This window comes from Ascaphus truei, unplaced genomic scaffold (assembly GCF_040206685.1).
Source record: "Ascaphus truei isolate aAscTru1 unplaced genomic scaffold, aAscTru1.hap1 HAP1_SCAFFOLD_1368, whole genome shotgun sequence".
In the NCBI taxonomy this organism is placed as follows: Eukaryota; Metazoa; Chordata; class Amphibia; order Anura; family Ascaphidae; genus Ascaphus; species Ascaphus truei.
In genome coordinates this window covers 48-13,203 of record NW_027454247.1, presented here as the reverse complement: position 1 = coordinate 13,203, position 13,156 = coordinate 48, and the positions used below count along the sequence as shown (strand labels likewise).

Genomic DNA, 13,156 nt, shown 5'->3' with positions numbered 1-13,156 from the left:
CACGTTGCCCCCTGCATGTAATGCTGCAGAACAGCCCGCACTGCATATACTGTACATGAGATACTTAACCCTTTCTTTTCGCTCGACTCTAATCTGAATGATTTGCTAATTGGTTTGTAATTAGAGAGATATTTGTAGCAGAATCCCATGTATGTTCTTTTTACACTTTTAGAAACCGTTTTGTGTAATAAAAGATATGACAGATCAGAGGGGCTTCCTGTTTGCACGTGTGTTTTGGCAGAAGTGTATATGTGACCCTATAAACCTGTCTCACACCCGGGCTTGGCAGCGTGACACTAGTGCAGGATCCTGGGGAAGAATCACTGAGCTGTTAGCAATAGATACAACGGATAGAAAAGACACTACACATAGGTTGGATTAAAGAGAATATTTTATTGAAATAATTAATCTCTTTGCTGGTAGGGGCCTGCAGCACATTGCAGAGCGATATAGTAACACGCAGAGCAATGCATTGCAGGCCCCTCCGGCAGCAAAGGGGTGAAGATCAATGCAGGGTGTATAAAGATCTCACTGATAAGTCATGCACAAAGGGCAGTTTGTTGCTGTGATCCAGAGGAAGGCGAAACATAACCCCTGCTGTGCAATGGGGGAAAAAAATTCCTTCCTGACCCCATTAAATGGCGATCGGAGGGTCCCTGGATCACTGCGCAGTGAGATCAGATGGAGCAGCACAGATCAGCGTTATTATACACAGGGGCACACTCAGTATATAGAGATGCGGATGATGGGGCCCTTGTGCCCCTGTGTATAACTCACCTGCTCCCCCATCCCCCTGCATATCTATCCCATTCACCCCCTTTCCTCCCGCATATCTCGCAGGGCCGGCCGTCCATTAGACGGTCGCCTAGCGCGCAAAGGTTTTAGGGGCGCATTAATAATAATTATAATTTTTTACTCTTATTATTTTTTATTTATTTATGGGTTTTTTAAAAATTATTTTTCTTTTTTTTATCCAGTATTTTGGCGCCCTTTTATTTTTATTATGCGTCGCGCTGGGTTGCGGTCGTAGCCCCGATAGCTACGCCACTGTTTATTTTATTATTTTATTTATCTTATTATTATTTTTATACAACTGGGGCGCAAATTTTAAGTTTCACCTAGGGCGCATGAAACCCGTGCACCGGCCCTGCTCCTAGTTCTCTCACCCTCTCATGCCCAATATTCCTATCTCCCTCTAGTACCTGTCCCTCCCGCAGCCTTCCTGATCTTATCTGCCTCTCCTGCTGTTAAACCAACTTCTCAGGGCCCCTAGAATACCCCTGTTTCTATGCCCTGGCCCCTCTGCTACCTGCCCCCGGGATCTTCTCCCGAACCTGTGAAAGGGGAAGCAGCACATCCCTCCACACCTCTCGTATTCCCCTTCGTTGTTGTCCACCTCGTCACCCCACTTGTCGTCCGCCTTGAAGTCCGTCTCGCTTTCCGTCTCGCTGTCCACCTCGCTGTCCGCCTCGCTGTCCGCCTCGCTGTGTGCCTTGCTGTCCGCCTCGCTGTCCGTCTCGCTGTCCGCCTCGCTGTCCATCTCGCTGTCTGCCTCGCTGTCCATCTCGCTGTCCGCCTCACTGTCCGCCTCGCTGTCTGCCTCGCTGTCAGCTTCGCTGTCCGTCTCGCTGTCTGCCTCATAGCCCGTCTCGTAGCCCGCCTCGTTGCCCGCCTTGCAGCCCGCCTCGTAGCCCGCCTCGTTGTCCGCCTCATCGTCTGCCTCGTCGTCTGACTCGTCGTCCGCCTCGTCGTCCGCATCATCGTCCTCTAGGACAAAGGGCACCACCTTTGTGCGTCCGCTGACCTGCAGGAGACATGAAGTGTTTGTAACCAGGGACAGTGATACTCTGTATCGCAAGAGTTCCTGTGACACTTATACCCCCTCCCCAATACCCAATTATACCGCCCTCCACAGGGCCAGTACCTGTTATACGCACCTCCCCAGGCCCAGTACCCAGTTATACACCCCTCCCCAGGCCCAGTACCGTTGTACCCACCTCACCAGGCCCAGTACCCAGTTATACACCCCTCCCAAGGCCCAGTACCCGTTATACCCTACACCCCTACCCAGGCCCAGTACCCGTTATACCCACCTCACCAGGCCCAGTACTCAGTTATACACCCCTCCCCAGGCCCAGTACCCGTAATACCCACCTCACTAGGCCCAGTACCCATTATATACCCCTCCCCAGAACTCCGTTATATGCCCCTCCCCAGGATCCTTTACACAGACCCTCCCAGACGCAGGACCCCCTACGGTGGAGGTGTAATGCCACATGGGTAGTGGAAGGTTTCTCAGAGAAGGTGTCCATGTGTCACAGCTGTATCATCACCTTGGATGAGAAGTCTCCCTACTCTCTGCCTTTCCTATCTCTCCAGTCAGTCTCTCTCTCCACCTTTAATCTTATCTCTTTTATTTATCTCTGTCCCTCCTTACTTTTGTTTCTATGGTTTTCTCCACCCCCCCATGTAATAGGGGCACAAACCTCAGATTTGGGGAACACTCCCATCCCATGAGACCCGAGGAAACAGGGACGCACTAACCTTCATTAAAACATCTCCAGCAGGTTCTGTATTATTACACTGTAAAGTGTTGCAGACTTTTCCATAAATAGTGTCCTGTACAACAGCTAATAGCACAGTGTGTGCGACAGATTCACAGCTCCGCCATTCCCATTTACCTCTAAAGCGCGGTTTCTTGATTCTTCCTCGTCGCTGTCCTCCTCCTCCCATGCCTGTGATACAGAGGATAGTAATGTGATCACATGTATTCCTCACTCCTATACATGTCCTGGTGCTGTATGGGGGGTTTGACGGTTAAGCCAATTGTCCACAGCACTCAAACAGTAATAATCTTCACAACCCAACGTTGCTTCGCAATGTTAGCAACGCTTCATAGTAATAGACTCCTTCACGGCCCGTTCCCCGACAGGGGGGATAGCCGGGACAGGTGTCCCGAGCCAGGTGTCTGTGGGGGGCCCGGCCGGCGCTGCAAGCTGGGTCTCTAGCCTGTCCGGCTGCCAGTACTCTCGTGGCCAGGTCCCGGATCTCCCTCTGCTGTAGGCCTCTTCTTTCTGTCCCACGCCGAGCTTCCAATGCCGGCGCACCTCTCTGATGTCAGCGTGCCGGAAGTAAGCTTGGCCCAGTTTCCAGCGTGCGCCAGCGTTAAAAGCACATGGGACAGAGAGACCTGCAGCTGCGGGGAGAGCCGGGGCCCGCAGAGAAGACCTGCAGAACTTGCAGGACCAGCCGGGGCCCCTGGAAGGGGGGGGAGAAGGGAGGGAAGGGGGTGAGAAGGGTGAGGAGGGGGGATAAAGGGGGGGGGAGGAGGGGAGGGGAAGAAAGGGGGGGAGGGGGGAAGGAGGGGGCTTTGAAGATGTGCTGCTCAGGGGTTTGGTGCTCTTGCGTCGGGCAAAGTGATGTCTTGAGGTGTACGGCAGGGGAGGTGAACGGGAGGGGCGGCGAACGGGAGGGGGGGTGAGGTGGAGAATGGGTGGGGGGTTGAGGCGGCGAACGGGAGGGGGGGTGAGGTGGCAAACGGGAGGGGGGGTGAGGCGGTGAACGGGAGGGGGGGTGAGGCGGTGAATAGGAGGGGGGGTGAGGCGGCAAACGGAAGGGGGGGTGAGGCGGTGAACGGGAGGGGGGGTGAGGCGGTGAACAGGAGGGGGGGTGAGGCGGTGAACGGAAGGGATGTTGAAGGGGAGGCGGGGTGAGGCGGTGAACGGGAGGTGTGTCCGCGGTAGGGTTGACGGGGAGGGGTGGTGATGCGTGTGTTGTGGCAGGGTAGATGACCGAGTGCGTCTGCAGTTCCGAGAGGGCGTGCGTCGTGTGAGTAACAGAGGTTGGTGTGTGGGAGGCGCGGTGAAGGTGAGCTGGGTCGACATTAGGGTGTGCGGGCCATAGAGGGTGGCGGAATGGCATTGCTGAGGTGAGGGGAGGTGTGGGTAAGCGGTGAACGTGAGGGGTGCTGGCAGACTACAGAGGACTGCGTGCGGTACCGAGAGGGCGTGCGTCGTGTGAGTACCAGAGGTTGTGGGGTGGCAGGCGCATTGAACGTGATATGTTCCAGGATCCACAGTAAGGTGTGAGGGACAGAGAGGGTGCCGGCGTGGCATTGGGGATGTGGTACAGAGGAGTGTGTGCGGTCCAGAGAGGGTGTGCGTGTTCGCAAGTGGTGAGGGAGGGAGTGAAGACGCGCTGATCGTGAGGTGTGGGGCCACGTTAGAGAGTACGGTGTGTGGTCCCGAGCGGCATACAAATTGGGTTGAGGTGGTGGTGAGGCGGTGAACAGAGGTGTCCGAAGAGGCGTGCTACCGTGCGGTGTTGGGTGCCGGGGGTGAGTGTTGTGTGAGGGTGGGGTGCAAAAGCATAAAATGGCATATAGTTTGTTTCTAAGAAGACACTGTACCTGAGTATTCGGCAGGGGATGAGCAGTGGGGTTATTTTATTTTCTGATGTGAGAGCAAGCAGTGAGGCGTCAAAATGGCTCCCAAAGCTCAGTGAATCTTGGGAGAGTGTGGCAGTGGTGTAGGTGTGGTGAGCGAAGGCAGCAGGCCAATGAGAGGTGTGCGGGGGCGGGGGTGCCGAGGGACCAATCAGATTGGCCTGAGGCTGAGTGACGGACCAACGGACCAATCTGATTGCCCATAAGCACTGCTAACATACAACGTTTTCAAAAATATATATATAGATATGTTTGTATCTCACTCTCGCGCTCTCTTGCTCTTGCTCTATCACACACACACACACACACACACACACACACACACACACACACACACACACACACACACACACACACACACACACACACACACACACACACACACACACACACACACACACACACACACACACACCTTTTTTAGGACTCTAGCACTGTAGCACTGAGAGTCTTCGCAAACACATAGAGATACAGCGAGACATGAAGGGACACAAGATACACTCAAAAGGAACATGAAAAATGACACACACCGTGTATGCGGCAGATTCACAGCTCCGCCATTCCTATTTACCTGTGAAGCGCTGTTTCTTGCTTCTTCCTCGTCGCTGTCCTCCTCCTTCCATGCCTGTGATATAAAGGATAGTAATGTGATCACATGTATTCCTCCCTCCTATACAGTACATGTCCTGGTGCTGTATGGGGGTTTTGACGGTTAAGCCAATTGTCCAAAGCACTCAAACAGTAATAATCTTCACAACCCAACGTTGCTTCTCAATGTTAGCAACGCTTCGGAGTAATAGACTCCTGCAAGGCCCGTTCCCCGACAGGGGGGGGATAGCCGGGACAGGTGTCCCGGTCCAGGTGTCTGTGGGAGGGCCCGGCCGGTGCTGCAAGCTGGGCCTAACCTCTAGCCTGGCCGTCTGCCAGTCCTCTCGTGGCCGGGTCCCGGATCTCCCTCTGCTGCAGGCCTCTTCTTTCTGTCCCACGCCAAGCTTCCAATGCCGGCGCACATCTCTGATGTCAGCGTGCCGGAAGTAAGCTTGGCCCAGTTTCTCGTGTGCGCCAGCGTTAAAAGCACATGGGACAGAGAGACCTGCAGCTGCAGGGAGAGCCGGGGCCCACAGAGAAGAACTGCAGAACTTGCAGGGCCGGCCGGGGCCCCTGCAGACACCGGGCCAGGCCGAACCATCCACAACGTAAGTCTGTTTTTTTTTAAAGTATTGGGGGGGGGGGGGGGGGAGTGGGTGTTGTTTTTATATGCATGGGGGGGGGGTTATATGTATTGGTGTCTTTTAAATATGCATTGGGCTATTTTTTCTATGCATTGGTTTCTTTTTTTTATTTGCACTGGGGTTTGTTTATATGCACTGAGGTTTGTTTATATGCATTGGGGTTTGTTTATATGCACTGGGGTTTGTTTATTTGCACTGGGGTTTGTTTATATGCACTGGTGTTTGTTTATATGCACTGGGGTTTGTTTATATGCACTGGGGTTTGTTTATATCGATTGGGGTTTATTTAGCATTGGGGTTTGTTTATATCGATTGGGGTTTGTTTATACGCATTGTTTTTTTTAAAATGTATTGAGTTTATTTTATAAGCATTGTTTTTTTTGTACACCGAGAGGGTGCATGTGTAGTGAGAATGAGAGGGAGCATATGTCTGTATATAACCATTAATGTGTGTATCTGAGTGAGTGTATGTTACTGTCTGATAGTTTCTATGTTTGTAAAGCATAATGAGAAGTGTGATTGTGTGTGCGCGTATGCAGTGGTTGACAAATCACCAAAAAATCTACTCGCCACCTAGTACCAAATGTGTGCTGCTTGGGCCAATATTTACTCGCCCGGGGGTTAAATCCACTCGCCCGGGGCGAGCAAATGTATAGGTTTGTCGAACACTGCGCGTATGTATATATATATATATATATATATATATATATATATATATATAGTAGTGTGTGTCTGTGCTTCTACAAGAGTATCAATCTGTGTGTATTTTAGTGGGTGTGTGTGAATATAACTGATTGTGCGTTTGTATTTTAGGAGCAGGAACCTGTTGGTACTCCGTTCCTGCAGTTTTTTAGGAGCAGGAACATGTGTGTGTGTATACTGTAGGTGTGAATATATATATATATAGGAACGAAACTCTGTGCCGCTATCTCTCTCTCTCTCGCTCTCTTGCTCTATCACACACACCCCTACCTACACACACACACACACACACACACACACACTTTTTTTTAGGACGCTAGCACTGTAGCAGTGAGAGTCTTAGCAAACACTTAGGGGGCTATGCAATAAGCAGTGACAAATAGTGATAAGTCATTTTAAGAGCGCAAAGTGCTCTTAGAACGTAACGTTACTCCGAGCGCTATTCCCTAAGCCGCGCAAACAGGCCCTTTGCGCTCTAAAACTGACTTTTTCCTGGAAAAAAGTCCAACTTTGCTCGTACGATGAGCTGTTTGCGCTGAATCCTGCCCTTCTGCGGGATTCACTAAGCAACGCAAACTTATTGTACTTATTCTAAACACATGATACATAAAGCTTGGCCCCCTGCAGACGCACTTACCAGAACTCCCTCCTACTGTCTCTGTATGTTCTGTATGTTACTTTTATGTCTAAAGCACTTATTCCCATGATCTGTTATTTATATTATCTGTTATTTACTTGATTACCACATGTATTACTACTGTGAAGCGCTATGTACATTAATGGCGCTATATAAATAAAGACATACAATACAATACGTGAACGTTGTGCTGAATAAAGCTCACCAGCTAAAGCAGGTGATAAAAAAAGCAGGACTCTGAAAAAATTCTTTGTTTAACTTTTTACAGGCGCAAAACCCTGGCTGACCCCGAGGGAGGCCGGGGGTCGCGCGGGTGTCCCCGGCTGACCCCGCGGCCGTCCCGGGGTCCCCGCGGGCCTGCGGTACCAATCTTGTGCCTACAAAAATACTAAACATTATCTCTAACTAAATACACCCCCCTAACACATACAGTACAATAATGTGCAAAATAACTATTATCCAGATATTATCCAGATATTTGTCCATTATTAAATACTACATTAGCATACCTAAATAAAGTAAATAAAAACAGTAGCCAGCTAATCCAATGAATACAAGCAGTAATAACATCAACAATGAATTAATTAAACCATTTAACCAGAACGCAAACCCATTGAGCTTAGTGCAAAGCCCCCATAGAGATACAGCGAGACATGAAGAGACACAAGATACACTCAAAAGGAACAAGAAAAGTGACAGATCTAGTATAACAAGAGACAGACATACGCAGGGTTAATAAGAAAAGAGACAGTCGGATGCTCACAGAGAAATGATCAGATAGATAACCTGTTTCGGTGACAGAATCAGGACAAGTTCCAATAAAAGCCAGACACACTCCGGGTAACAACGTTTTATTTAAACACCTGGAATCTTGACCCCTCCGCCTGTAGTTTGGGAAAGGCTGAGGTTTTGGTATCTAAGTGTGTGGGGTTCTCTGTGTCTGGAGAGACCCCTAAATGTTCTCTCTGTGTCTAGGGAGACCCCTAAATGTTCTCTCTGTGTCTGGAGAGACCCCTAAATATTCTCTCTGTATCTGGAGAGACCCCTAAATGTTCTCTCTTTATCTGGAGAGACCCCTAAATGTTTTCTCTGTATCTGGAGAGACCCCTAAATGTTCTCTCTGTATCTGGAGAGACCCCTAAATGTTCTCTCTGTGTCTGGGGAGACCCCTAAATGTTCTCTCTGTGTCTGGTGAGATCCCTAAATGTTCTCTCTGTGTCTGGGGAGACCCCTAAATGTTCTCTCTGTGTCTAGTGAGACCCCTAAATGTTCTCTCTGTGTCTTGGTGACCACTAAATGTTCTCTCTGTGTCTGGTGAGACCCCTAAATGTTCTCTCTGTGTCTGGGTGACCCCTAAATATTCCCCAGTGTAACTTGCTTCAAAATAACCCAGAAAAGTAGCATTGAGCCTTCGGTGACCGGGCGCTATGACCAGAGGGACTAGGCTCTCCCTTACCTGTGAGTGTGGACTATGTCCCCACTGGCCTCTCCCTCCCCCCTCCCCTGGCAGTGAGGGTGACACGGCCGGGGGAAGAACCAGGGAGGTTAGAATTAGACAGAGGCGCGGGGTCAGCCTACGCACTGCCATGAGAGTCCCGCCCACTCTGCCCTTTATTGTGAATATTGGTAAATATGTTGGTTGTACGTGTTTAAAATAAAAAAAAGAATAAATAAACAATGAAAATGAATAACAGAAATAAAATAAAAGGTGGTGGGAGTGGCGAGTGGGCGCGGCTTATTTACACGTGTGCGTTCCTGGGGCCCATTCTCGCCAGACGGCGGGTAGGGGGAGTTACGGCCATTGGATCAGGTACCTTTGGCCTTTACCCAATGAGCGAGCACTCCGGCAGGGGGTTGGCACTTATTAGGTTAATTGAAGTTTTAATAGAAAGCCGCGGCCTCGCATCGCCAGACCTCGTGTTTGTGGTTATTTATGTATTGGTTATGGTGGGGTTTGGGACGCCAAGTGTAGAAGGGAAGAGGGGGGGGGGAGGGGGGAGGGGGGGTGGTCTCACAGTCTCCGAGGTCATGTTTCTATTTTATCAAATGTTTCCCCAGGAAAAAATTCATTGAGTTACCTCTGGTTTTCAGGCATGTCCTGGGGGAGTTATCACAGAGACACAGAAACGTCGCTGAGTTTGGGTTAGTAACTCCCTTAACCTCTCAGCAGGTGAATTCCCCCTTGGCGCTTAACACGTTAAAAACAAGCGTTGCTATTTCTCTGCATGAAGTTGCAGGTAACTGGAAGAGTTACACAGTGACGGCTATTTCATCACTCACCTTCCTCACCCGAAACGGTATTCTTTTCGGTGTTATTTTCGGCTCCTCTTCGCATATCAATTCTTCGATCTGTATGCAGGACAATGCTTTAAGTCAGGGTTGTGCAACCTTTTCCCCCTGCTCCCCCCCCCCCCTCCTTACCTTGTCTCCGGCGTTCTGACGTATATATGTGATATCACTTTGCTATGGCAACGCCACATCATGTGACCTCACAGTGTCATTTGACGCCATGTTGCTGTCGCCAGAAGCCGCTGGAGACAAGGAAAGGGAGCTTACAGAGGCCTTACGCGCGATCGCCGGCATTTAATTTAAATGCTGTGGGGAATAGCGAGGGGCCTCTGTAAGCGCCAAGCCCCTCCTCCGCAAGAAAATGTTGCGCCCCTCGATTTGAGCACCCCTGCTTTAAGAGATATTCTGGGACCCTCCAACTCCTCCATTGGACCCTTCCTCATACTGACAGACCTTGCAGAGCTCAGTATTACCTGCTATGATGCCTCTCAAAATACCATGCTAACTCATTCTGAACATACGTGTCCTTTCTACATGTTACTCAACTAGTATGACCAGGGCTACAGACAGTTTTCCAGGGGCCCAGGACTAGTTTCCACCGGGGACCCTCGCCCATGGGTCAGCGACCTTGCGAGACATCCCCCCCCCAACCTGTTTTCTCTTGCACTGCCATAGACTACAACATTTCGGCCTGCTGGCCTTTCCCAGGTAAAGTGGATAAACACACTAAAGCCAGTAAAGAAAGGCCAGCAGCCGAAACATTGTAGTCTGTGGCACAATAAATGATCTTTTTTGATTCAAATCCGTGTGCCATTTTCCATCAATCATATTGTATACATTGGACGAAATGCCGGTCTTCCCTGAGACTAAGGGGCACCGGTAAAGGTATCACTACTTATTGTTTTTTTTTGGTGTGCAGCAAATCCCCATCATTTTTGCGTTCTCTTGCGCTGCCCCAATCTCACACACCACCTTGCTCTCTCACCCCCCTTTTACACTCCCCCGTCACCCTTTCCTTCCCCAAAAGTTGTCCTTTAATCAGATCTTACCTCAGGTGTCTCCATCTCCCTTGGAAATGTTCTGCCTTTAAACTATGCGGCTCCTCTTGATCCGAACTTTCTTAGCTGACCCCTTTTAGAAATCACTCACGGGCGGTTTGGGTCCGAGGGATCTAAAAAATAAGCGACTCCAAAAAGATGTGAAATGGGGCTCTGAGGGGGAGACTTAAATAGTGGAGTGGAGGGTGTGAGGTGGCGGGTCAGTGATGTTGGTGCGTATGGGCGGGAGGCAGCAGGTGTGTGGCGGGTGTGTGAGTGAGGACAGGTGTGTGTTGAGTGCGTGCGGCAGCTGTGAGGCAGAGGCGGCCGGGTGAAAAGCAGAGGCGGGAGGGGGGAGGCGGGAAGGGGAGGAGGGGAAGTGGAGGGGGGGAAGGGGTGGAGTGGAGTGGGGGAAGTGGTGGAGTGGAGGGGGGGAGTGGAGGGGGGGGAGTGGAGGGTGGAGGAGTGGAGGGGGGGAGTGGAGGGTGGAGGGGGGGTGGAAGTGGAGGGGGGGGAGAGGAGGGTGGAGGGGGGGAGAGGAGGGTGGAGGGGGGGAGTGGAGGGTGGAGGGGGGGAGTGGAGGGTGGGAGTGGATGGTGGAGGGGGGGTAAAGTGGAGGGTGGAGGGGGGTAAAGTGGAGGGTGGAGGGGGGGAAAGGAGGGTGGAGGGGGGGAGTGGAGGGTGGAGGGGGGGAGTGGAGGTTCGGAGTGGAGGGGGGAGAGGGAGGGGAGGAGTGGAGGGGGTAGGGGAGGAGTGGAGGGTGGGGAATGGAGGGGGGGACAGGGGAGGGTGGAGGTGGGAGTGGAGCGGGGGAGTGGAGGGACTTAAGTGGAGACTTAAATACTAGTTAATATAATCTACTTTACGAAGAAATATCTATTAAACTAAGAAATATAATCTATTATACTAAATATCTATTAAACTAATTAATATAATTATTGTACTAAGCAATATAATCTAATAAACTAAACAAAAATAATCTATTTAAAAACAATACAAGAAAAAGCTGGAGAAATACTGTAATACGTTAACCAAGCCACAGATTTGATGCCAATGAGCGTTGAACTCTTTGCAGATCCACCGTCAGCTGGTTGTGGCAGAAAGTGATGACATGCAGTAGAACCCAGGCACAGAGCGGTTCAGCTGTAACCACGGAAATCAGGTCAGAAATCAACACAATATTTTTTGAAATTTAGAATGAGAATGTTCTGTATGTCACACAGACTCTGAGCCCTGTCAGATGTTAGCAGCTTGTGATAATACTGTGTCCCATAACCTGCTTTATATGAAGTATCATTTTACACTAGTAGAGATGTTACATTTTGAAAAATAGCGACATTGTTCATTTTCTCTACAAATGATCAATTAAAAAGTTGAATAAAACGTTGTGTGTGTGGGTGTGTGTGCGCTATACAATATATATATATATATATATATATATATATATATATATATATATATATATAGATAGATAGATAGATAGATACTACAGTAACACTGAAAGATGGCAAACTATACACATCTGTATACAAGAAACCAACTGACAGATGCAGTTACCTCCACAACTCCAGCTCCCATCCCACTCATACAAAAGAAGGTATCATACACATCCAGGCTATAAGACACCACCGCATATGCTCTGACACTGAAGACAGAAACAGGCATCTCACAACCCTGACCGAATCGTTCAGACAGAAGGGATACAAACCAAAGACCATTGCCAAAACTATCACATCTGCAATAAAAGCCCCACGAGAACACCTGCTACAATACAGACAGAAAGAACCTACCACACGCATACCACTAGTGACCACATACAACCCTACCCTAGAGGGCATACGAAAAATAATCAAAGATGTGCAACTCATGCTGACAGAGGATGCAACATTAAAAGAAATCTTTCCCAAACCTCCCATTCTTGCGTTCCGGCAACCACCAAACCTCAATCAGAAATTAGTCAGCAGAAAACTTCACAACGATTTTAAAGACATGGATAATGGCACAAAGCCGTGCAGCAACAAACGCTGCAAACTCTGCAAACATATTTGCCAAGATCCCACAGCCAGTCACAACCATAGAACATTCAATGTTAAAGGATCATACAGCTGCACATCCAGGAATATAGTGTATATGATTCAATGCAACAAATGTGACCAAGGTTGCTACATTGGGGAAACCAGCCAAAAACTACAAGGAAGAATGAATATGCACAGACACTCCATACTCCATCACGAAGAGGGAAGATACTGCTCACCTGTGGGACATCACTTCTCACAACCAGATCATTCCATAAATGATCTAAAAATCAAAATCCTCAATGGAATGTTTAAAAGCACCCAAGAACGGAAAACATTTGAACTCAGAATGATAAGACTCTTTGACACCAAAACCAAAGGACTTAATGCGGACATGGGTTTTCTCACACCCTATCAAAATTGCTTGTAATTATCCTGCTTGCCTCTATTCTTATTCACACTTTCTCTCTCCCCCCCTGTATCCCTACCCCTCCCCACCTTTCTTTGACACCGTTCCCTGGCTTCAAACACATTTAACACCCTACATTATCTACAGTAAATATCTGCTGGTTTTTCCCCCCCTCTCTCTACACTGTTTTAGCCATTGAAACCTTTGTATATCAGTATTGCTTGAAATGAAGAAGAGAGGATAACTCTCGAAAGCTTGTCCTATGACATAAATTGTTAGTCCAATAAAAAAGGTATCACCTAATACTGAAGAACTCATTTATTCTGCACTATCGCAACTGGACTAACACGGCTATTTTCTGCTTTATATATATATATATATGTATATGTAG

At 49.1% G+C, this 13,156-nt stretch overlaps 1 protein-coding gene across 1 annotated transcript; it reads right to left on the bottom strand.

The window, feature by feature from the left end:
• Nucleotides 1-373: 373 nt before the first annotated feature.
• Nucleotides 374-10,722, bottom strand: LOC142475762 (uncharacterized). The gene is made up of 5 exons (XM_075581493.1): nucleotides 10,354-10,722; nucleotides 9,296-9,364; nucleotides 5,016-5,069; nucleotides 2,682-2,735; nucleotides 374-1,804 (listed from the first exon to the last, which is right to left on the bottom strand). The coding sequence occupies exons 1-5, from the start codon at nucleotides 10,366-10,368 to the stop codon at nucleotides 1,229-1,231; spliced, it is 768 nt and encodes a 255-aa protein (XP_075437608.1). The 5' UTR covers nucleotides 10,369-10,722; the 3' UTR covers nucleotides 374-1,228.
• Nucleotides 10,723-13,156: the final 2,434 nt, after the last annotated feature.

What these genes read in the sequence shown, in the direction of transcription:
- LOC142475762 (XM_075581493.1), bottom strand. An exon ending in TACCGTTTCGGGTGAGGAAG is followed by an intron (nt 5,070 to 9,295) that starts GTGAGTGATGAA and finishes TTTATATCACAG; the next exon opens with GCATGGAAGGAGGAGGACAG. An exon ending in CAAGAAACAGCGCTTCACAG is followed by an intron (nt 2,736 to 5,015) that starts GTAAATAGGAAT and finishes TCTGTATCACAG; the next exon opens with GCATGGGAGGAGGAGGACAG.